At 35.9% G+C, this 24,921-nt stretch overlaps 1 protein-coding gene across 3 annotated transcripts in view; it reads right to left on the bottom strand.

Annotated features, from left to right (window-relative positions):
• The window catches only part of FANCC (FA complementation group C), an 89,186-nt gene that overhangs the window by 50,030 nt on the left and 14,235 nt on the right, over positions 1-24,921 (bottom strand). For all 3 annotated transcript variants that reach the window (XM_074813389.1, XM_074813386.1, XM_074813387.1), the window contains one exon: positions 20,901-20,995. In XM_074813389.1, the coding sequence (XP_074669490.1) occupies positions 20,901-20,995 (95 nt within the window). The remainder of the gene's footprint in view (positions 1-20,900; positions 20,996-24,921) is intronic.

Here is a 24,921-nt window from a genome sequence, read left to right as displayed (position 1 = left end):
TGCATTTTATCAGATTTTGGAGTTAATATTTCTTGCATGGCAATGATTTCAACTGTGTGTACATTCATTTTGTTCTTAGCTGTTCCCTGTACAGTCAGATGGCCCATTGCTTTCATGCTTTCAACACAGGTCTAGAAAACAAGAGTTCAAACTGTATTTCCAACCTGGCTTTAAAAATACTTCCAAATTTTGTAATCAATCACAACATTAATGACAGATCAGAAAAGATTTCCAATCATTATTTAAAAAAATAAAAATGCTATACAATAGGTACTATTTCTTTCTTTAAATATGTAAGATTCTAACATCCCAAATTACTTCCTAAATTATTTCCTAAATTATTTAAACAGAGTCCTCAGGAAGCAAGGTATAGACATTCGTGTGATGAAATTTAAATGTAAATTAATTTGTTTGCTAGCTTTCAGCAGCTCAGTCCAAACTAAATTCCTGCAGATATTTTTAGTAATATTTTCTTAAAAATCCTGCCTGAAGTCTTAAGAACTGTGTCCCATACCCTCTAGATTAAATGACCAACAATAAAATACAAACAGGTCTAATATTTTTAGAACCTTTTTACTATGAAATAAACAGCCAGTTCTGGAGAATCATAATGGCTGTCTGTAAATGACAAGGCAGCATGCTCATTCAGAGACTGCCTCAACACCAACTGTTTAAAAAACCAGTTCTGTGAGTAGCATGCTGACGTAACACAATTCATATTATTTCCACACACATATCCATTCATAACAAAGTCTGTGACTTAATTCTGCTTACAAGACCTCTTGCTCACTTGTTCCTTAGTTCCAGAAGACAGAAAACTAGTTTTCCACAAACCAAAATGTAAAAGAAAATAAGATAGTAAAACATCATACAGATTTAAACATAATGCAGCTTTCAAAGTACTGATCACGCAATTTTGTTTTCTCAACATTTTATAAAAATTTCCATCTATAAAATTAGGGGCAGTTATACGGTGTATATTTGCTAACACCTTAATTATTATCAGTATGTGAGAGTGTATTTTATAAGCTAGTAAAAAACATTTCTTTAACTACTTACCATCTATAACCTAACAAGAAATCTCAAATTTCTGCTTTAAAATTAAACTTGGTTAAAACATATTTCAAACAGATGAAATATTATACTACGCACACACATATATTTCAATTAGCCAGTCAACACAACCTCCCACTTTACCAAATTGAGTCTATTCCAGTAACCGCTCAGAGGTTTTGCACAAAGAAATCACTTCAGTTTCAATTTAACTTTAAGAAAGATTAGAATATTCTTCAGTAGTTTACTGGATCAGGGCCAAATTGCCTAAATACAGGGTGGGGAGGGGTTTTCTTCCTACATTTCTTTCTGACATTCACTGTCAGAAAGTTTTTTTGTTTCAGCACAGTTTATGGATACATGTATTTATGGGATGGTTTTCATTAGCTAAATTCTATACCAGCACACTAAATAAAATTGTCGGCCACAGTACATGCTTAGGATTTATGGAAGCTTCTCCTTTTTCTCCTTATGCACTTGGAATGACAATCTGACATCTGCCCACATCTAAATCTCCATTGATAGCCATGAAAGAGTAGTTGATCATAAACAAATTACTCTGTTAAACACTACAGAGACAAGGGTCTTGCCATTTAAGCATGTGATCAAGTTACTGAAAATCTATAAATAAATGACTAGACTGAGTTAATATTACTTTAGAGTTAAAAAAAAAAATCCAGGAATAGTATTATTCTTCACAAAATTAATGTTGCCAGACTTCATTGCTTTTCACATATTCCCAGATAGGAAAACACTGATTCTATGAAGTTCTCCACACTGTGCTTGTTGCAACAGAGGCCTTCACCCTGCTCTGTCCCTGAAGCATGTAAGCAGGCTCACCTTAAATCAGCGTTTGCAGTAAAACTGCTCAAGTGCTCTTACAATAGGCCAATTTCCTTAACTTTGCTTCAACAACCTTAACTGCAATTTGCTTTTTAAAAAAAGTAGTAATAGCAAAAATACACAAAAGGAGCATAAAAACCTACAAGAAAAAAATCAAAAACCCAGATATGCTTTTTCTTTAGAAATTAATGTATGCTACGAATTGTGTTAATCTTACTGATACCTCTAGCTTATTAAAATGACTAGGTTCATATTCCACCTCTGTTTCTTAAAATGGAGGAAAAACATTACACACTTCCATACAATTCAAAATGGACCTGATCCTAATTTCCAAACGATATGCAGGAAAGAAAGTTATGGGAAGAGAGGGGAAGGGGAAGCTGCATTGTTGTTTCCTCACCAATTAAAGCTCAGTTAACTTCTGTGAAACTGGTATAGGAAAAACATCTTGCACTACTACTGTGGCTAAGACCACACAACTTCTTAATGGATGAGTTCCAAAGCCTAAGCTCCATCTGCAAATCACTAACAAAACCCTCGGAAATCGTTAAGAAAGAAGCTAAAGAACTGTGGGGCTGGCAAGCTTTGAGTCTGCTCTTGGCCTCAGACAGGAAAAGCAGTTTCAAATCTCCTTTTCTTTTCTTTCTCTTTAAGAAACACCCACCTAGAAAATGCTATTACTCTTTGTATTAAGAAAGGGGAGACTTTTGCTGCTGAAATAAAACACACACTTACACTAACTTACAAAAGAAAATTCAATAGTTTTACCAGAATCAACCATAAATCTGTTTTTTTAAGCCCTCTGTTTTAACTAGCCACAGATTTAGAATTCATTTCCCTCTTCCCTCCACAATTTTCAAAAGCCAAATTGCAAGCTTCCCACAGAAGAATTCCTTAAATCCACGAAAAAAAAATGTGGAAAAGCGGAATGAATAAATCTAAGTTTAGAAAGAGTGGATGCATCATACAATTGTTTTAGTTTAAATCAGTGAGTTCAATAATTTCTAGAAAAAATATAATCCCAAATTTACACTTTTTTCAATAAATGTGTTTGCCCAGTGTCAGATTCTTACACTTCCAATAGGTACACATTGCAAATACCCACCTAGCCTAGGATGATATTCAGGAGAAATTACTTATAAGTGCTTGGTTTTGACTTCGTAAGTATCAAGCTGCTAAAAGTTTAAGGACAGAAAAATGTTCACTGAACCTTTTAGCAAAAATGCACCAAATACTCCTATAACGGTGATGCAACAACTTCTGAATACTAATTATATTAGGTTGAGCAGAAATATCTAATGCCAGTAGAATTTCTTCACATAGAGACCTCTTTTTGTTAGGAAAAAATCCTTATTGTTTACTAGAGCCACCTGGCACTACTGAAGTGCTCTGAGAAATGCCAGCTGGCTAGCAAATTGTGACACTTGCTGTTAAAGCTCAAGCAGCCTTGCAGGAAAGCAGAATCCTTAGTTTCTCATTTTGTTCTTTGAGATACTTGGCTTTTGTTTATTTTGGCTCAGAAGCCAAGAAGTTATTTATATTCATGTTAGCTTGGCATTATTAAAGAATTATCTACTTGAAAAAAAGAAGAGAGGTCTGTTTTACCCCAGACTATTCATATTATCATTCTATTTTTAAGCAGAACAATATGTTAATACTTGCAAATTTGCAAACACTCCAAATTCTCTTGCATCCTACCAATGCAATTTTCTATAGGTGACTAGAGAAGGTCCAAATCAGCTTAGAAAGTTGATTCACAAAGGGGTTAGTGAGAAGGCTAGCTAACAATTTAGATGTATAATCATCAGTAGGTTAGAAACAATCAAGAACTCCCTCTGGTTGACTTTCCAAAAACTGGAATTATGGTTGGAGAAAAAGTTCTGTAATAATGGCTAGAGCAACAATAAAACTTTTAGAGAAACAGTAAAACAACACTGAGCATCAAAGCAAAAAATACCATCAGTGAAGTCAGTAAAACTTCAGGACAATAAGCATCAGAAATTGGTTATGTGCTGTGTATGAAAACCCATCTTCATGCTTAAATGTTCTCTTACTACATTAAAAAGAGCCAGCCTCAATCTCTTCTTGCATGCATGTCTCAACATCTTCAATAACCCTCCTGTCCTTTATGAATAAAACTAGAACATAGTCTATAAGAATTCTTTAATGTATATCACTGTATCCACTACTTAACTCGTCTTTGATTCATCCGTCAATTCCAATTTTCACTGCAATCTTCCCTATCCCCCGGAAGTGACCCACCCTAACCATACCTAAGAATCTTGCGTTTTAACCCCTAGAGGCAGAACTGTATATAGCAAGTTTAAGAGGCAGATATGTCAAATCTTAAGCAAGTATTGCTGGGAGAAGTGGGTTTCCCTAGGTGTGTACCCAGCGTAGTCACACACACTTCAACAGCTGATGCACAAAACCAGCTGATGAACAAAAGTGTTAAACAATGGTTCTGAAATCTCTGGCCCACATATGTTGTGTATGCACAGGACATACACACCAGGGACAGGAATAGAGGGCCAGCAGCTCTGAGGAGCCCCTTTCCCTTTCCAGGTTGATCTGGGACACAGATTGCACAAAGGACTGAGAAAAGTGCCTTTATCACTCATGACTGCCTTGGGACACACTGCAAATCAAGCAGATTTGGTTCTCACAACTGAATTTTAACCAGTAATTTAAAAGTTGAATGGTCCCATGTCACATCAGGAGTTCATTAAGTCATTGGACTCTAATTAATGATGTCAAATCTTAAAAGTGTGCATATATCTCATTTAACAGTCCTTTCCTTTATGTTTTGATTCAAAGGAAAATTGACTTTCAATTGTCAGTTACCCAGTGAAAGTTAAGACACTTCTTTCAAGCTGATTTACATACTTAATTTCACATATGCCTAAAAACAATGTAAAAACTCATCTATCAAAATGTATCCTTTCATGACCATACATTTATATAATAGAATTACAGTATCTGTCCTGAACTGCAGCTGATTTACATACTCCAAAAAGGCTTGTAAATGCTGTATAAGTATTTGCACAACACCAAGTTTAGCTATTTAACTCTATTTCATGAAACTCAAGATTCCAGATGAGTTAACAAACATTGAGGAGTTATCAAACATTAAGGAGATGAAATCAGCTTCCAAAGCAGTAAACTGGCTGCCAGGTAGAAAAAAAAAATGTTCCTCTTCATTATGGTTGGAGAAAAAGTTCTGTACTAATGGCTAGAGCAACAATAAAACTTTTAGAGAAACAGTAAAACAACACTGAGCATCAAAGCAAAAAAAAAAAAAACCTGGGAAAATGAAACCAATGAAGAGGAAAGACTTAAAAAAGGATTAAACATTATACAGCATTTAATAGAAGTGCAGAGCTTACTTCTTATTGCCAAAATCCAACAAAAAAACATTCAGGTTTTAAAGTAACATCTATTTTAACAAAAAACCAAACCAAAACAAACAACTTTTCAATTTGAAGAGTGTATATATATATATTACATTATATGCTATTTACTTCAAGCAGAACTGATTTGGTAGGAAGCATGACCTGTATGGTTACAGCTGACAGAAGCAAGCAGCCAAAAGGAAGGGCGAAGGGAAGCTATACTTTCTCAAAATTAAAAACCCCTAAAAGTCCATGGAATGCTGTTTACTTCAGCTCTGTTTTACAACCACTGCTGCACGGAGAAGGGATTGAGTGAAATGTCTACAGCCTGTGGCCACCCACACTATGGGAAGCACTATGATTAAAGAGAATGCTGTGTTCTTGTATCTGCCAGCAAAGTCTGCTCTATGCTGTAATTATTATACTTGCAGTCTTCCTATAATCTATTGCATCTGTTGCGGCAAGTCCAACATTGTCCAACAAGAAAACCATTGAACATTAATAGCAAGTTATTTTTAATGTGCATAAATGGATCAAAACCTGGACACTTTAAATAATTCTAAGTTTATGAAAACATTTTGCCTTATAGCATAGCCAGTCCCATAGTGAAAGAAGATCTACCAATGAAACATTCACTTTAACCTACTTACCGAAGGATATAGCCTGACACACCACCCCTTCACCCCACATCTTTATAATGATCTGTTGTTCCTTCAGATCTTTAAAGCATAAAAACTACGTGAATTGTGGATTAGACATATATCTTGAGAGCACTAAACTATTACAATCCCATCTGTCACTTTGTTAAGTGATTACACACATTGAACACTTCCGATGACCCTATGATTTAATGCATTATAACTTCTCCCTTTCTCTTTAAGAATGTTTAATATTTCATAGCAACAGTAACTTTGAAAACATGGGTTTTTTTGAAAACAGTAACTTTGAAAAGTCCTAAACATCAAAATAAGTAGCAGTTCTCTTAGCAAAAAATTTTGTTTTGAATTCTTATCTCTCCAATAAGTAGTAGAAAAGTTCAAAACTTACATTCCATGCATTCTCCTGATACTGTTTTGTGCTTTAGCACACAAAATTAAGCAGTACAATGCTGTTGTTGGAAGCACAACACATAGTTGTTATTGCACCCTTCCCTACCAAATTTATGAGGCAGTCTGTACCATTTCAACAATTTTGCTCAGATACTCCTGTGAAAAGCACAGATTGTCTACTGGCTATAAAGTGTTACACTAACCAAGCAAAGAGGGAAGAAGGATGTACCAAAAGCAAGGCTGAATGAAAAAAAAAATCAAGGACTGGGTAAAAGCCCATTTGTCTCCACCCACTCCAGACCTCTTCCTGAGGAAATGTCTTTAGACGTTCTTTGATATAAATTTTGATTAGAGGCAAGTGTAAATTCCACAGAGTGACTGAGTGCCACAAAGATTCTTAAAGAACCAGGGAAAGTATAAACAAGATACATACTTTAATCACCATCAGATGTCTTTCATCTGAAGGAATACACTGCAGTCTTTGCAGTGATCAAAGTTCCTGATGATTATTTGCACAGGTTAGAGGAGGAATGACAACTCCTCTTTTCCAAACATACCAAAAAAGCCGTAATATCCCTAAAACCACAAGAGTGAGTCTCAGAAAGTGATTAAGTAACTTTGAACTACCTTAGCCTCCAGAAGACTTAACATTTTCCATTTCTCTCTTGGATGCATGCCCCCTGGAACACAGACCTCTCTCTTCCACCAGCTGCTAGGGAAAACCAGGTCCCCTGCTCCACGCCTCCCTTCCCCTCTTAAACTGGCATTCCCTTCTGATTATTTTGTATTTCAACTATGGTAAAATATTATAGTGATACTATCAAAAGATAAGAAATAGTCTAAATCAATTGGTTATTTATCTTAGTTTGAATATTACAAAAATTAGTGTTCTCCCCATAGAAGGGAAAAACAACAAAAAGTTTCAGATGTTGTATTGGTAACAAAAGCATGCTAAAACCTATACTCTATGCCACAGATTCCTTCTCCTCTAACTTTCTCAATAATAAATAGCAGGTGAAGTATGTTCATAATTTTAACTCAAATCTCTCAGTTCAGCTCTTGATATCCCTCTTTCAAAACCAGCTGGATAAGAAGGAAAAACATGTTTCTCAGTATGACCTCTAGCAATTCATAAGCCTTTTATTAGATGCATTACCCATATATGTCATTAATATAGTATTCTTATCTCGTAGAGACATCATTTATTGTAAATACAACATTATTTTCATATTTTTCTGCATCAAATGGTCTTAGGGCCCATTTGCCCTTGTGGAATGACAAATGACAAACAATTTAGGCTCTTCCTAACTTAATAAAGCAGACTAAAGAACAGACCTTGAGGTCTACTATGATTTGTGCACTAAGTATCTTCTTTATGTTACCTTAAATTCCCATCTCCTAGAAAAATGTGAGCTTGTAGATTTGCTTTTATAAAGACAGAAGAATATTTTTTAAAAAAAAAAGAGAGAGAAAAGCTTTTTATATTATATTTGCATTATTCTTAGCATATCATGTTCATCCCTAACAACATTTTCTGAGGTGTTAACTATCTGACAAAGCATGCATATAAATAAAAACAACATATAGTGAGTTTTATTAAAAGATGAAGAGTATATTGGCCACAAAATCAAATCAACACTCTTCACCTAAGAGGAGACTATCACAATTTCAGTGTACAACCTACATCTTCATGTATAAATTAATGCATCTGTATTAAAGTTGGTAATATTATAGAGAATGAAGAGATGGAACGCTGTCTTCTTAAATAATAATGATCTAATTTATATTAAACAAAGCTTACAAGTAACAATGGTAAAAACAAGCCAAAAAATGTTCTTTTATGATGGACACACTCTCAATTAATGTAATTTCTTGTCTTCTAAAAAATATAGAATACAGTACAGTTGCAGTTTTCTGAGATGTGCTCACATGCTGATATCTATTGCATCAAGAAGGCATTCAAAGAAAAGGGAATGTTTTGCAAAAAGAGCATATCAGACCCTGCCCTAACAGAAAACAGCTCTTCAGGTTGTAAAGACAAAACCTTTCTCACTTTTGAGTACCTACCTGAATGCAAATTCATACTGTGGGAAACTTCAGTCTGGTAGAGAATCTTAGAAAAAGACATTCTGCCAAGAGTTTCAGGAAGCCTCCAAGATGATCTACCATTTGGTGAAGGTACAAACAGAACTTCAAGTCATCATCCCACACGTACTGGAAGGAGGCCTAACTTCTGAATACTTCAATTCAATACACTTGAATACTTTTGGACTCTTAGAGTATATCCTAACAGAACTCACTATCTTTATGGACATTTTTTTCATATAAGCACTATGTCGTGTTTATTTCAGTAACTAAAATAAAACAAATAGGGAGAATAACAGAAGTGTTTCTTTTTTTCAAAACCTAAATGTGAAGAAATATTAAACATGAGTTTTGGAGAAGAAAACAGCCAAGTGAAACTGAGCCAAATATACAGACAGGAACTACAGCTGGGCCCAGAGACTAAGATATGCAAACACTAAACAACCACTGACCCTGGGGGAAAAAAGAGGGGAGTGGAGGAAAAGGCATATGTGAGCAATGGATCAGGACAGGAACAGTAAAAAACCAAGATATGGAGATGTTCTGGGCAAAATGATCTCTTGTTCATTACTGGTTCACATCAGGAAACCCAAATTCTGGCTCTCCAGCTCATTATCTTGTATCATAAAGATACCTTCATAAAATCAAGGACAAATGACAGACAATTGGGTTTGATGATACACAGTATGAACTACTGCCCAGCTCAGAGAAGATGATGTTTTATCATTCTTTTTACGTAGGCAAAATACTTAAAAATGTTACCCACTATCATCTGTTTAGGATGATCAGCAGACAGGGATTACAACAGCCTTGAACTATCAAATGTTAATATGCAAACTTTCCTTGACAGGAGAACAAAAACATTAAAACTGTTCACTGACTGTGAAATTGTCTCTCTGCCCAAAACTAAGTTGCTATAGCAATCATCCAGACCAAAGAGGCAAAAAGTGAAACCAGCTCCCTTGACAGATGTTAAAAGGATTCACCATCACAGGAGAAAGGATATTGCTGGACACAGAAAAACTGAGTGGATTAGATATTGAGAAATCAATTGTATATTTGAAGCTTAAAAGACTCCAGTGTGAAGTACGAAGTAAAGGCATTTGACTCACACTTTCAGGTGACATTCTAGTCTGACAGCACAGGCTTAAGTCCCTCCTAGTGGGCCAGTAGTCATGAAATAACTATGCTAATGAAGACCAAGTAATTCCTAAAGGCCCCCCATTACTTCAGTTGAGTGTATCAAAGGAGAATATATTTTTCACTGTTCACCTGCAGAACTATGATGATCAAAATGTATGATGTGTATGTGAACCTGAGCTCCTGTGGCACTTTCAAATAGCAAGTTGTCTTGACGGAAGAGAATAAACCTCCTCAGATACCCACTGACAGGAGGAAGACTCACAAAAACCACTGGTGCTAAGGAAAGCCAAATATCTGATCATAGGCGTGAGCTATTATGAAGCACTGGTACTCATAGCAAGAGAGTGTCCCTTACAACAAGGGAATTTGAGATTAGACTTTGAAATTCTATGTGGCAGAAAAAACTACTCCATTACAAAATATATTAGTCAACCTCTCTCATTTACTGTAACGGCCTGTAATGGCTACAAATTACCCCACTAAACAGATTAAATAAAATCATCTAGAGTCCCTGTGTGGACCTACTTACCAATTAGACCAAATAGAGAATGCTTGGATGAAAAATGCTGTCTGGGATTTCACCTTCAAAGGATTAGGAAAGCGTCTGTAGAGTAGGTAAAGCACTTCACTGTCACACACTTTTCACACCATAAGATGCTCCTTTCATCTACCAGAATACTTCCAGTTCCAGCAAGCTTATATTAGATCACAACATTCCACCATCAGTTTATTTGTCTCTAACAAATACACTCACCTTTGTGTTTCAGACATTAAATCAACAAACTTTGCTTTGCCCATCTGGGAGAAACAAACCATGACCCCTGGGCAGAAGAAATTCACACGTAATAATCTGTCCCACTTCCCCACTAAAAGTCCTTTCTATCACCATCTATAGAGCTGTTCTCACAGTGCACACATTGTCTGTTACCTCATACAAGCACAACTGAAAGATATATGAAAATTAGCTTAACTGCCTAAGCCTTCCTAGGACTTATGCAAAGTTTTAGAAACTGTATCCTAGGTCTTCTAATACACATCTGCAGAAACCTCACATTGCATTACCTAAAAATAATTCAAGGCAAAAGTGAGACTGAAAGACATCTCAATCAGAAAACAAAGCAAAAGAAAATAAAAATTCACTAGTGTGGCAAACCTCAAAACCAGTCTACTTATTTGAGGCCTACTAGTATACTATATAGAAGAGTAATTCAAGCAATACACATATACTGCATATACTATGGCTATTAAAATAAGTGAATAGGGAAAAAAAACTTTATTAAATATAGTATCTTATAGGGTGGATATCTCTGGGAAACAGAGTAATAATCAAAGTACTTTTATTTTTCTAAAAAGTAAGTAAATCTATGCCTACCCAGCTTTAGTGGAGTGTCACTTGACTTGGCCTGCAATTTGAACTTCGGACAGATTTAAAAGAGAAATAACAGATTTCTTTGTATCATATTAATTTGAGACCAGTCTAAAACATCTCTGTCAAAACTAAGAATTCTTAAATTAGTGAATAAGCTTTATTCTTCTCTTTTAATATATTTTTCCTAGTGTCTTAAAGGAACCATCATGACAAGTCTTAAAGAAACCATCAGAGTACTGCAATACCCTTTGACCTCTCAAATTGACAGCAATAATCAGAACTATGTTGTTGTGACCCTCTGAACTAGTATTCTTAAATTATATTTTTGTCCTTTTAAATTACATTCCCTAATGATACCTCTAACAATTACTACACATGGTATGTTTGAAAGGATACAAGTTTAATTACACAGCAACAGAAATACCATAAAAACCTTTCTTTCTAGCTAGCATCCTGTCTCTTGACAACAGTCAAACGCACAAAGCTTAGGAAAACCTGTACAAACACAGCAGGCATATAGTTGTATCTTCCTTATTCCTGCTTCCTAGGGGTTTGGCTGCCCATGCTCAAGGCCAGCTGCCATACAGTGCTGTGTGAGCAAGAGTTGTAAGAAGCTGGGTCCTTCTGGCTTCACTTGGGAACTGCATTAAAGCACAGGCAAACAAGGCTTTTGGTCCTTGCCTGAGCTACGCTGCAGTCACGTCTGCAGCTAGTTAGGCACCTTGCTGATCTGGAGCCTGCTTATGGCCATGACTTGCTGGCTTGACCTTGGACCTGCCTGATCACCGTGAATCTGGTCTGGTGATCACTGGACTCACAGCTGACCCTGGTGATTGTCACTGGACTTGCTCTGCTCTTCTTGTGCAACTATGCCATTTCTGTGTGAAACCACAGCCGCACCTGCCTTCTAGTCACCTGCGGATCCTGGCTCACCTTCCCCTGTGAAGCAGACGACCCTTGGCTCTCCCTCACACCAAGTGTGTCAGCGTCCATTTACCTACACTCAACTTCCTCTGTCTTGCAATGGCCTCACAAGGTGCGACTAACAAGTCTTTTCAGTTAGCCCCTGCATTGAATACTCTCAGATCTTACACAAATTAAAAGTCGATTACACCCAAGTTTTGCTTCACTGAGGTTTTTCCAAATGCTTACTAGATTTTCCAGTGAACGGCAATTCTGTCCAAGGTCTGAATTTACCTTTTCAAATGCTGTACTTAGAGGTGAAAAGTATTTGATTACTAAATTTATCCTCAGACCTTTTTCTTGAGTGGCCACAATTCGTTTATTATCATATCAGCTGAAGCTCAACTTCCACCAAAAAAATCCCCCAAAGATTCTTCTGCATGAACTGAGGCCTGTAAAAGAGTAGGAATTCTTACTCTTGCTTTTGTTGGGTCCATGATACAAACAGCAGTATTTTCCCATGTTAACTGACGTGACAGAGTGATACCACCGATTATTTTATCTCAAATAATTACAAAGAGGAAAGCTACCTTCTGACTTTTCTGGGTTTTAATATCATTGCCTTGGACAAAATGGCACACCTGAGTCTTCAGTATGTCCTTTCAGCTATACAGGGGGGTGGAGTGTTGGCATTTAACCTGTTCTACCCACAGTTGGAATAGTTTTTAAATTTTTGTTAGTATATGTAACTGAAAAACCACTCTAGAATAAAATGCCCTTCAGATACTTGTTTCATTCTGCTCCTGAAATCTAGTCCAAGAGTGTGCATATGCACTGTGTATCAAGAGAGGTGGACTAGGGGAGGAAAACACAATTTTATAGTCCCTGCCATTATTATATATTTCAACTTCCTTGTGCAACATAATGGACTGAGAGTCACCCAGAGGCTAGGGTGGTGATAATGCTTCTGATCCCTTATTGCTTAAATAAAAAATGGGAAAAACTGTCAGTTTAACTGTTGTGACAATTACATTCACTCAGGTATGTTTGCTGTTCTTTAATCAACTTCATTATTAAATGGATAGATCAACTTTAAAACAAAACACTCCTGTATATTTAGCTTCATACATAAAAAATAAAACTACGTAAACAGAATTTTAAACACAGAATTGAGAAGCAGTATCTTTTCTGTTTTCCCCTTGTATCTGGGAAACATTTTTAAATCAGCTTTTTCTATTCAGACAGCTAATATGCTTTCTCATTTTCCTTGACTCACAAGTCAAATACAACATTCAGGTTTCCTGGATGCAACTTTGATGGCTTGTCGACTTACAAATGCCATGAAAATCTGCATTTCCTAATCTGTCCAACAGGATATGAACCTATGTGGGATTTAAAATTGCTTTTAAATTTTCGTGAATTATGAGAACATATTGTTATTGCATAACAATAAAATTGCTAAAATTACATTAAGTTCCAAGTGCCTCACTGCTCTGACCAATCACAAACTATAAGAATAATCTCAAACTCTCCAAACATAAACAACACAATATCATAAAAGGGATCACTAGCCTGCAATTATCCAGAAACTCTTGCATGTTTCACAAAAGCCTCCAGAACAGGCAACCATTAGCAGCAGGATATTTGGTAGACTGCTTTTGTGTTTCCATTTTTTGAGGCATATTTATTTAATAATTGCTCTTAGTTTTAACTAAGAATGGAAAACTTTTGTAACACAGAACAGCTTGAGTGAAAGTGTAATGCACAACATCTACTTTTATTTCTTGTTACCAACTTTAGTGAATGGCTGTTCATGCTTACTCTGTAACAACATTATTTTATGCCCATTAATTTGGTTGCAGAAGTCAAGTTCAACTTGGTTCTTCCTTAGAGGAAGCGCTCGTCTTTATTTGTCATCCTCATGACAAATTGAAGGCACGCTACTGCACAACACTGCCTTTCTAACAAAACACATTCAGATGGAACCAGGGAAAGCTGCAATATTATTACCATTAGTTTAATCCCTAACAACATCTAAATTACCCTTCTCTCGAAAAACGGTGTGCATGTTAGTGCGATGTACATACTGGCAACCACTTAATAGAGAGAGTGCCATCTGCTGGTACTTAGTGGTATACCTTTTCGCAGCTTCCTAGGGTTCCTGTGCTAAAGCACTGCAAAAGGCTTACTCTTAACAAGGTACCAGAAGCAAAAGAATGGATGCTTTGTTGTACCCGACATTGCGGGGAGAATCTCACGTCTACAGCAAATGAACACTTGAAAGAAGCAGCAGTGAAAAAGGTGACAGAATAAATTAAAACATGGGAGAAGCAAACCAACTATTATGATGACATACTAAAAACATTGCGGAACACAGATGACTTGTCCTTAAAAATACAGTGCATGACAATACATCAATGGGTCACCATGAAATCGTATAATAAGATTTGCCTAAGGAAAAACAGAAGAGGGGAAATACAAAAAGCCTGCATTGGTCACAATACTATTTGTAATTTTATAACAGTGAGGGAAGGAGGCAGCTGGAGGAACGGAATAGTTGTTTCTTTTTGGTTCTTTTTTTCTAAATCTATTTGCATGATGAGTCTTTCATTGTAACCACTTCAGAACCAAGAATGTTTTCTAAACTGTCCATGTACAGTGTTTAACACAACAGATCCCCTAAGTACTAAAGAAAATATAAACATGAAGAACTAGTCATTATCATAGCAACAAATGAAAACACAGGTAGAATTCTGCCACATCTCTGGAATAATTATGGGCAAGAAAGACAAAAGCAGCTCAACTGCACACAGTGTCCATACAGGAAAGAAGATCATTAAATTAATTTTCCTGTTACTGACTATCCTGAATTGTTGCCCGAAATTTCAGGAATCTTAACACAGAACTCTCACTACTGCAAGCATCATTACACAGCTAAGACTCAAAATAATGCTGCACAGTCTGGGCAGCAGTGAAGATGGCTTCTAATCTAGAGACTATTATTAAAAGTAAATGTTCATCTTCCCTTAGAAGAATATGTATTAGAATGCTGTGAAATGGAAAGCTGTGTACTTACTAATATAAAACAAACATATGTGTACCTGTATGTAATACGAAGAATGCCATCTACTGGTATGTAAGAATAAACACCACTGTTCATAAGTTAGTAAATAGCTATCACGATGAGCAATAAAGTTGTCATTACTATGTACTGCAGACAACTGTGTCCAGTTCCAAACTTTTCCTCACATACTTGGCATACTGCATTTTAACAAATACGTACAACCCATATATCCGGCAAAATAAGCTTCTTCCGGCAAAACAGACGCAGAAAGAAAATACAGTTCTCTTATTCTAAGGTCTTCAGACCTTATTGTGGCCTTTCAATACTTAAAGGGAGCTTATAAGAAAGATGGGAACAAACTCTTTAGTAGGGCCTGTAGCAACAGGACAAGGGGTAATGGTTTTAAACTAAAAGATTTAGACTAGATAAAAGGAAGAGTTTATTTATGGTGAGGGTGGTGAAACACTGGAACAGGTTGCCCAGAGAGGTGGTAGATGTCCCATCCCTGGAAACATTCAAGGTCCGGTTGGACGGGGCTCTGAGCAACTTGAGCTACATGAACATGTCCCTGCTCATTGCTATTCTGGATACTGTATAAAGATATGATGAGAATCCCTGTATTTCTCAAAGATAATCTAGTCCCTCTCAGTTCCTTCATGATTTACTGTGATGCCTTAATATCCTCCTTGTGATACAAATACTGAAAATGCTTTGGTAACTCATTCCAAATAGAAGCCAAAATACCTGAAAACATGCACACACTCGTTTCACACTCTCCGACCTTTTCTTAACGTGACTTCTTTCTAGTTTTTTTCTCAGCTATTCTCCACAACTTTCTCATAGTTCCATCAATGTCTAATTTCTAACATCTTTCTTGTAAATACTTCAATTTGTATGAGACGTCCTCAGAAGTAACTAAATAATCTTGCAAAGTCCCAGTAAATCAGTGAGCAGCTCTTCCCTGACAGACAAAACAGTAAATCCACTTAAATCCCCAAATTTTAAGAAATTTCATTTTGCTCAACTTTTGTTTTTTGTAGCAGTGTTGTTTTTCTTCTATTCCTGAATATTGTTGCCTAACCAAAACATATGCCAATGAATAAATCTATTAAGAGTGACAAATATGGTAGTAACACATATCAGACAGCTGGGTGATCCAAGATAAGAATGAAGAAGCACTTGACACCTAAAGAGGAAAGGAAAACCACACACAAGTGCAAGTTTACAGTGAGAAGTGACTAAGCATTTCAGTGCAGGTGCATCTATCCTAAGAAGTAAATCACAAACATTTCCATTTTGAACCATCACTGAGAGACCATCCTTTCAATGTTACTTCATTAAAGCCTTAGATATATTGCTACATAGAAAGCCAAGGTCTTAAAAACCCATTTTGCTGATAATTCTGGCACAGATTCGGAAGTAGGGGTGAAAAGCCAGTGCTTCATTAACTGAACCAACTCAATTAAAGTTGTGGTTTAATTAAAAAGTCAAGATGATCATAAAAAAAACAGGTCATCCAGAGAACATCACTAAAAATCTCAAACATCCTGTGCTTAATTGGCAGTAAATTTCTTTATCTGGCCTATTTACAATCCACTGCAAAACACTTTAATACAATTTAATACACTAGACAGAATTCCATCAAATTTAGTCTAAACAAATACAGCTTCAACGTACATCAAAAGATTTGCATGTAGAGGACAGGTATATGCCTTCCATTCTTCTGGAAAACAAGACTTCCATTCAGATGATTTAATGTGTCCACCACAGGAGGCAAGTGTAACAATAAACAATACTACAGGGGAAGACTCCACACAGAAGGCCTTGACATTATATTTTCAGATTTATAACTCACATTTTAAAAAACAAAACAACAAAAACCTCCGCAAAACCCTTTTTACCAGAAACATTTGAGCACTGCTGTATAAGCAAGGGTTCTACTAAACGTGTATCATATTAACCTAATGGTTTCCAAACATGCTTCCATGTTTGCTATACAAAAAATAACAAGATGATGTTGAACTTCCAGTATACGTCTTATTTCCCCCAAAAGCAGAGAAACTCCAGCAAACAAACACTGCCAACACTAAATTTGGCAAAATGGAAATCCTTTACCTAAAAAGACTACGAGTGCATTCCCAAAGAGGTACTCTCCAATGGTGAGCTTTGTTCACTGAGTGCTGACAGTGTCCAAAGGAAATAATACAGTCTCTGCTTTCCATTGTATACATTTGGAAATAAGTGGTGTCCACCACCTTTCCACCAATATTGCTTAGCTCAGCAGAAAACTGAGAAGTTAAACTCAAAGAGAGGGAGGCAAGCACTGCAGACCATAAGTCAAAACCTTGATCTTACAGCACAAATATCTCAGCAACATTCACAAATGATTAATAGGTGAATCAGAGTTTTAGAGGCTTTTTTAAATTTTTAATTATTTTTAGTATTTTCATAGGAACATTATTTTTATACAGTTCTGCTGAGGAACTAGAAACTCACTGACACAATAAATTTTCTAAATCTATTTGCATGATGAGTCTTTCATTGTAACCACTTCAGAACCAAGAATGTTTTCTAAACTGTCCATGCACAGTGTTTAACACAACAGATCCCCTAAGTACTAAAGAAAATATAAACATGAAGAACTAGTCATTATCATAGCAACAAATGAAAACACAGGTAGAATTCTGCCACATCTCTGGAATAATTATGGGCAAGAAAGACAAAAGCAGCTGAATCAAATCTGAATCAAAATTTTTACATCAATTTTGCATCATACCATCTTCAGTTCAAAAAGTACCCAGAATAACACTGGTAAGAGAAAACATGTACGGAATCTTATGAAAGATAAACCACACAAGTTTCATTATGTATTTTTGGATAATATAACAAAAATAATTTTATAATGCCAGTGCCATTAAAAATTACTCTTACAAAGAACACCAATTACCTTTGCAGTCATTAATCTAATGTGGTCTTCCACAGGATAGATACCCAAAAGAACTACACATTTCCAGAAAGGAAAATTTGGCCAAGCCCAAAAGCCACCTCTAAAAACACATGCCACATTCACAAAGGACTGTGAAGGTCACATCCACAGAAGATGAACAGCAGTTCCTATATGTAAACCCCTTTTCCATGCCTCCTGTGTCAGTGTGTACGGACGTGAGACAGAGCCACATTCTGTGTGGTCATGGATGGCTTTTCATCCATACCCTCTAGTGAAAGCTTAAATACCTTAGATAATCTATAATTTCATTCCAAGTACAGGCAAGTTTTCCATATTACTAAAACCCTTTTAAGTAGCATTCAAATTTCAAAGCTTTATTTAGAATTAACTTCTGTATTTCAATTTCCTTTACATCATGTAGCCACAAAATGACCTTCCTCCCCACCCCCAAGAATGTTTCAACTATATATTTTAGACTTTTGGCCATTTTTTCCATAGTGTACCACAGTGTGTGTGGCATCTTCTCCAGAGTGAATAACTCTGCTGTAAAGAGCTCCCACCATATTATAAAAAAGGCTGAGGTCAGATCAAACCACAGCAGAGGCTGGTCATCCAGTCAATATGAAAACAGCTGATGGAAACCTCAAATTATGGCTCTCATAGCCAATGTATCTTGATCCCTTTCTGTGACAAACTTTTGAGACACATATAATCTGGAAAATAAAGCAGCTCAGGAAGAAACAATGTTAAGTATGCACCAGGTGGGTCAACAGACTTACTGTATTTTCTTTTGAAAATATGTATCGTTATCACACAAGGCAAAAGAAACCCTTCAAGAGTTGCAAAATATTTAACTTAGGTTCTTCTGTACAAAGCATGATAGTCATTATACCACGATTGCTGGTGACTAGAATTACAACACTGATTAGGAAAAGAAAATAAAACCACTTTCTTCAAAAAGCTTTGTGATGATGCACACTGGACAGTAAGAAACCGAAAAGAAATTCTAATGACTGTAGAAAACAATTTAATAATACCCTTTCCTTTAATCTCAACTTTTGTATCCTTAAGCTGTGCATTTTGCAACCTCCCTTACCTTACCTATCCTTAGTTTTTTTCAGTTAGAAGTTTTTCAAGAGTTCTTTCTTTCCCTCCAATCAAAACATGAACATGTTACATTTCAGATCATATATAATGCTACACCCACTTCAGGCAACTAGGAAAGTGCTGAATGATAAAAATAGTTCATAAGACATGTTTGTGCTTTGAACTCCCCCATGTTCTCTTCCCTATTGCTTTTAGTTTAACTCTTGACCCATCAAGTCATAATGACTATTAAGGTTGATTCAGACACACAGAGTGGGTGGAAATATTTCTGCAGACTACAGTGAGGCTTGAATCAAATGCTTACATGTTAGTCCCAATCTAAAACAGCTTCAGGTGGCAGTGCTGCCAAAAGCAGCAGTCCCACCTTCATTCATCCCCAACTGTTCTTGTTTACTTGATAATTCTTCTTATATCAGCAACACCACCAGTTCAGTTACATCAATCAGATAAGGCAACTGATCTAGATCAAAACCAACTGGTTTTTACCCTCCCAGAAATGGAAGCTAATTGTAGAATATTATCTGGGTACACCTCTCCCTCACCACTTAACATCATTAATGCATCTATTGCTGCTAATAACAAATAAAATTACAAATTTTGCTCTGTTTGATAACTAAGTGCATGCTATTGAGCATCTGCTATGTCACTATGAAGAATATACCCAACCAGCAAGACTACATTAGAAAAGGCAGAATTTTTTTTGCATCACTTTACTTTGGTATTCAAGCACTGCCACACTGTGAATTCCAAGTATAATAACCTCAGGAAAAGCCTCTTGGAAAAGGTTAAAGACAGGAAGAAAGTAAGGGTGATTTTAGTTAGTATTAAGTTGTTGAGAATTTCACGGCAGGTAGTATAACCCACCAAATAGGTACATACAGGAACCCAAGTGCATCTGAAAGTTTGTGAGAACTTACTGCTGAGATTACTGCACCTAAAGCAACTACATGGTGACATACAGTTACTTACCAACATAAACATCTGCAGTATCATTACCTATTTCATAATAATTTGTACAACCTGTATTATATACATACTAGATAAACTGACATGTACAAAGTCAACTAGTAAGAAATGAACTGCTTGGAGAAGTCCAGAAGTATCTTCAGTTTCAGCAGATGTACATAAATAATGACCAGGCTGCTACAATCTCAACGAGTTGTGAGGATTATAAGATATAAAAAAATACATTAACAATTCCATTAATATTTTTAACCATATTTTGATTTGGACTATTGGAGAATGCAAGGACATAAAATCAACAACACTGCACCCTCAAATTGCTATTCAGCAACATAAAGCATTAAGCATCAATGTGCTGCAAGTTATTTACACGCTGATGTGCTTTGCTAGTTCAGTGTGGAAATATACAAAATATGAACAGATGTGCCATGCAAAGCCCTAGATTTGGGATTAAAGATAAGGATTCATTATTCCATAAGTCACTAACTATAAATCCATACACAAGCACTACCCCTCCCCTCTCTGACTGCCTTTGAAGAAAGTTTGGATACAATTAAATTCTTCACAGGCAGAAGATTAAACAAAAGCAAAAAAGAATAAAATTAAAGAACAAATATAAGCTGTTTTCAAAACAAACTATGGCATTTATCCAGGTTATTTATTTTATCCTAATTGAAAGGTTGGGTTTTTTTAATAACACTTTCTTCCCTTCTGATTTGTGGTCGTTGCTCACTATTCACAGTTGGTGAATTTACTAGGTTAAAAGCCATCAAAACTACCCACTTTAAAATGCCACATCTTTTTAATATTTAAAATGACAGACTAGCACTGACTGTGTTATAATTAGAGTGATATATACGTCAACACAGTATGTATGCAAGTTGTGTTTGGTGCAGTTTCTTCAGTGACAGTGTCTCTATGCTCTAGATGTAGCACCTTTAAATAATTTAATTCAAAGCACTCCTGGGAAGGATTCACTCACCCGTACCCAGCTGTTGGCCTTCAATTCCACAGGGTTCTGTGGTTCACTGCTGTATAGACAACATAAGCACCACATCAGAGTCTTCTGGCTTTCATCTCCAGGGAAAAAAGCAAATAAGGATACATTGTGGGGGGGTAGAAACATCAAAACACAGAATTTACACAGAACAATCCCTATCCATCCACAAAACTAAAGCCCTAGATATTAGTCTCAACTCATAATGCTTCTATTCTACCAGATTCATACCACACATTTAATGTCATTCATATGTAGTTCTTGTGAAATCATTTCCTTCAATAGCAGATTAAAAGGTATCAAAGACTTCAAAATCTATACAATACCTAAATGGTCTTAAGAAACATGCATAACCTAGTGATTCATTTACATAAATAATACTTGAAGCTATCACCAAGGAACTTTCAATTCAGTACCTAAATAGTATCATTAACAACAAACAATAATCTCAACAGTGTGATTTGGCCACATCACACTGTGGCGAAAGCATGCACAACTAAACAATGCTCACATCTGAAAAAGTTAAGTTCACGAAGTATGAAATCTTCACAACAAGAATGCAAAGCATTGTGTTTTCCGTAAGAATATATTAAGATTCTCCATGCTACAGGAAAATTACATTTCTGCAGGCAGCAGAATAGCTAAATATTGATGGAAAATAATCCTGTTGTGATTTCCTGTTAGGATCAGATCACATTTTACTTAATTCTAACCCACTGTTGGAAATGAGTTGCCTTCTCTAAAAACTTACTATACTGAGCAATACTGTCACTGCTCAGAAGCACGGATATTATTATAGAGGAGCTGATTATTTGGAGTAAGCGGTTGAAGAACCATCTAACTCATGATTATTTCCTAGAACTTTGTTTTCAATAGGCTTTTTTTTTTTTTAAATGTTCTTTGGCAGATACCAAGAGTCTCTACACTGAATTTCATGCCAGAATAAAATTGCACGATTGTAATAAAAATTATGAAAACTGGATGTAGTATTGTAGCTCTGATATTCACTTAGTAAGCAATATTATTCTTGTTAAAAATAATACAAATGAGTAATACCACATGAGTTTTAGAAATTATATTAGGAGACAATTTGATTATCAAGCTCAGCAAGTGATTTCTTTTGTTTTCTGTGTATTTGTTATCCAGGATGTAATAAACACTATTATTTAGAAGTGCTTTGTTGGCAAAGCCTGAACAAAAAATAAAAGTTCCATTAAGTAATGCCTCTATTTTCACCAGGTGATCAGAGAAGTTAATATTGATTTAAACCAGTATTTCTCAATAAATGTCCAACAAGCCTGCAGGCCATTACTGGCCTCCCACTGACTAACATCTCTGCACAGAAATGGTTTCTCAAACATACACATTTTGGGGTATTCTGCCATTGTGTGTTTGGGGATTTTTTTTTTAATATGGATTTTTACAAGGCTAACAATTTCCTAGGTTGTTTAAGATTGGAGTTAAAGGAAACATCTTGCATACTGCTCAGCAGAAATTCAAAGTATTCTTATACTCTGATTGTAACTATATCCAACCAGCATTCAGACACCAGCACTAAGAGGCAACCTCCTTCAAATCTCATTCAGAAAACATTCCACCTAAACTCTGATATGAAATTCATGGGAGGAAAAATACACAAATACTGTTTTATTTGTTTAAACAACTAATAGCCATTTGCTTCTTGGGAAATGAAGATTTTAAACATTATTAATTATTAATACTAAAATGTTGTCTGTTTATAAAGTCTGGCTTTTGAGATAATTTTCATTTATATTAATGATATTTTTTTAAAAGTCAAACTATATAGAGACAGGGGGAATCAAGTCCAAACAGCCTATCCCAAAAAAGTATATGTAGTTCAAGTGTTCCTTCTTTTGACTCATCCTATTTATACTATATATCTACAGTATGCCATTAAGTAATTTTATTTAAGTTCTAGTTTTCTCTTAACCTAAAAAAATAAAGAGGTAAAAAAAAATGCAATGTAACTGCTTAATTAGACTTCTGGATGATAAGACTTTTTGCTACACGGGATGACTTGCTGCATACTATAAAGTAAATTGCATATATTGTTTGCCTGTCACAAATGTAAATCAGTATGATGAAAGATAAAATGATGAAAACAAAGCTTAGATAAATGATACACTGTTGCACTCTGACAGCATAATGAGTTTACACAGATTTAGCTAGATACAGTCAAACCTCAACCTAAGTGAAACCAACTTATATTGGGTGTCATAGCTATGCCAAAAGTTCCCAAAAAATAAGGGACTCACACAGCTTCACACTCTTCCCAGCCAAAATTACTTTTTGGCTACAACCAAAACCAAAGTAGCCTCCCATAGATCTGTGAGAAGTAGGAAAAGGGACCATACAGTCCTCTCACTGAAGTACCCAATGACACTCTGAGGGCCATGCTCAGGTTCACTGTTTTCATAGCTGCTTTGGAACTGGGGATGAAAGATGGGAAAATTAAGAATAAGCAGGGACAGATCTTAATTATGGCAGCTGCAAAAGATAATCACATCAAAAGACCAAACACAGAGAGCCACAGGAAACGTACTGGTGGGTTTTTTTCCTCCCAGTTTTCTAGTAACTGTGATCCCTGTGGAAATCATACCATCATGGTATGCACTGAAAACCATTATCAGGATATGAACAAAGGCATTTGATCTTATTATGGCACGAAAGAATAAATAAAAAGCCAAAACAAATACCCAAATAAATACCTAATTAATACATCCAGAGGAACAAAATTAATAATTCAACAGTGGAAATTATATTGCAAAAAAGGTCACCAACTATCTACTGGACTTCTTCAGTAGGTTAATGTTGTAACTCCAACTAATGGAATGAAAATTTTCTGTAGGAAATTTAAGACAGCTTGGAAGCTGTTTCGTAGAAAATAAAAAAACAACAAAAAAGTCAGTCAAACAAAAGGCCAAACCTTTATGATGAATTAGATTGTACTTCTTCCCTGTCAGTCTCACAACAAAAATTTTTAAAAAAAGAAAAAAAAAAAAGGCAATGTTCTTCCCATAACACAGTGTGGTCTCAGTCTCCTTATGATACAGTCAGTTTATAAATACCCTGTCATGAATGGGGCCAGATGCAAGGATCTAGTAAGAAAACCCTATTCTTACAGCAGAAATATTCTTTTTAGAGTTTGTTGTAAAATTTTATTAAAATACATCAGAAAATGTTGATTAGCTAAAACTGAACTTCCTGAGGAAATAAATGCATACATAAGCATGCACACTGACACACATATACTGACATACAGAGCCACCAAGAAATTCCCCAGCATTTATAGTATTAGTTTGGGATTCAAGACATTTGGGCTCAAAACTCAAACCAGGAGGGTCCTACTGAGAAGATAATCCCCCAGCCCACATTAAAAACATTGGAATTCCTTACCAAGACTGAATTCCTCATGTATCCCTTGTGGTTTAGGACCACAAGTACAGCCATGAGATTTTCTTTGGTCATGCTTCCTTCACATTAGCATTCTAAATCAGGCTAACTTGGTCACCTCCTGCTCAGGAGTGTTTATGAGGAGATTATTTTCCCTTGAAGAACACACTTTCTGTACTGAGTGGTCAGCCATATCAGCTTCCAGCACCAACAGACATTCACCTATGGTGATATGTATTGTGGTTTGGACATGATGCAGAGGCATAATGTTTTTCCTCCTCCATTTATTAGTATGAAAGACTGCATTGAACAAAATTAGTTCCTTCTACTGTGAGGGTGGCCTGGTCTCGGACACATGCCTGAATGAGCTATTTATCCAAATGAGAAATTACATGAAACCCACTTGAAAGTCAGCATCTGCTATAGCCAGTACTATCTTAAAGAGTATCTTCAGAACTAGTGCCAAACAAAATGAAAATATGCTGAATCTAAAATGCCAGCAGTCCAAAGAGCGCTCAGGTGGCTCTAAAAAGAGGAAGTGGTGGGAATGTATAAGCAGATATCTTCAGGTCTATTATGTTAGAAAATCTCC

This window comes from Strix aluco, chromosome Z, assembly GCF_031877795.1.
Source record: "Strix aluco isolate bStrAlu1 chromosome Z, bStrAlu1.hap1, whole genome shotgun sequence".
Lineage (NCBI taxonomy): Eukaryota > Metazoa > Chordata > Aves > Strigiformes > Strigidae > Strix > Strix aluco.
This window is presented reverse-complemented; position numbering and strand designations above follow the sequence as displayed.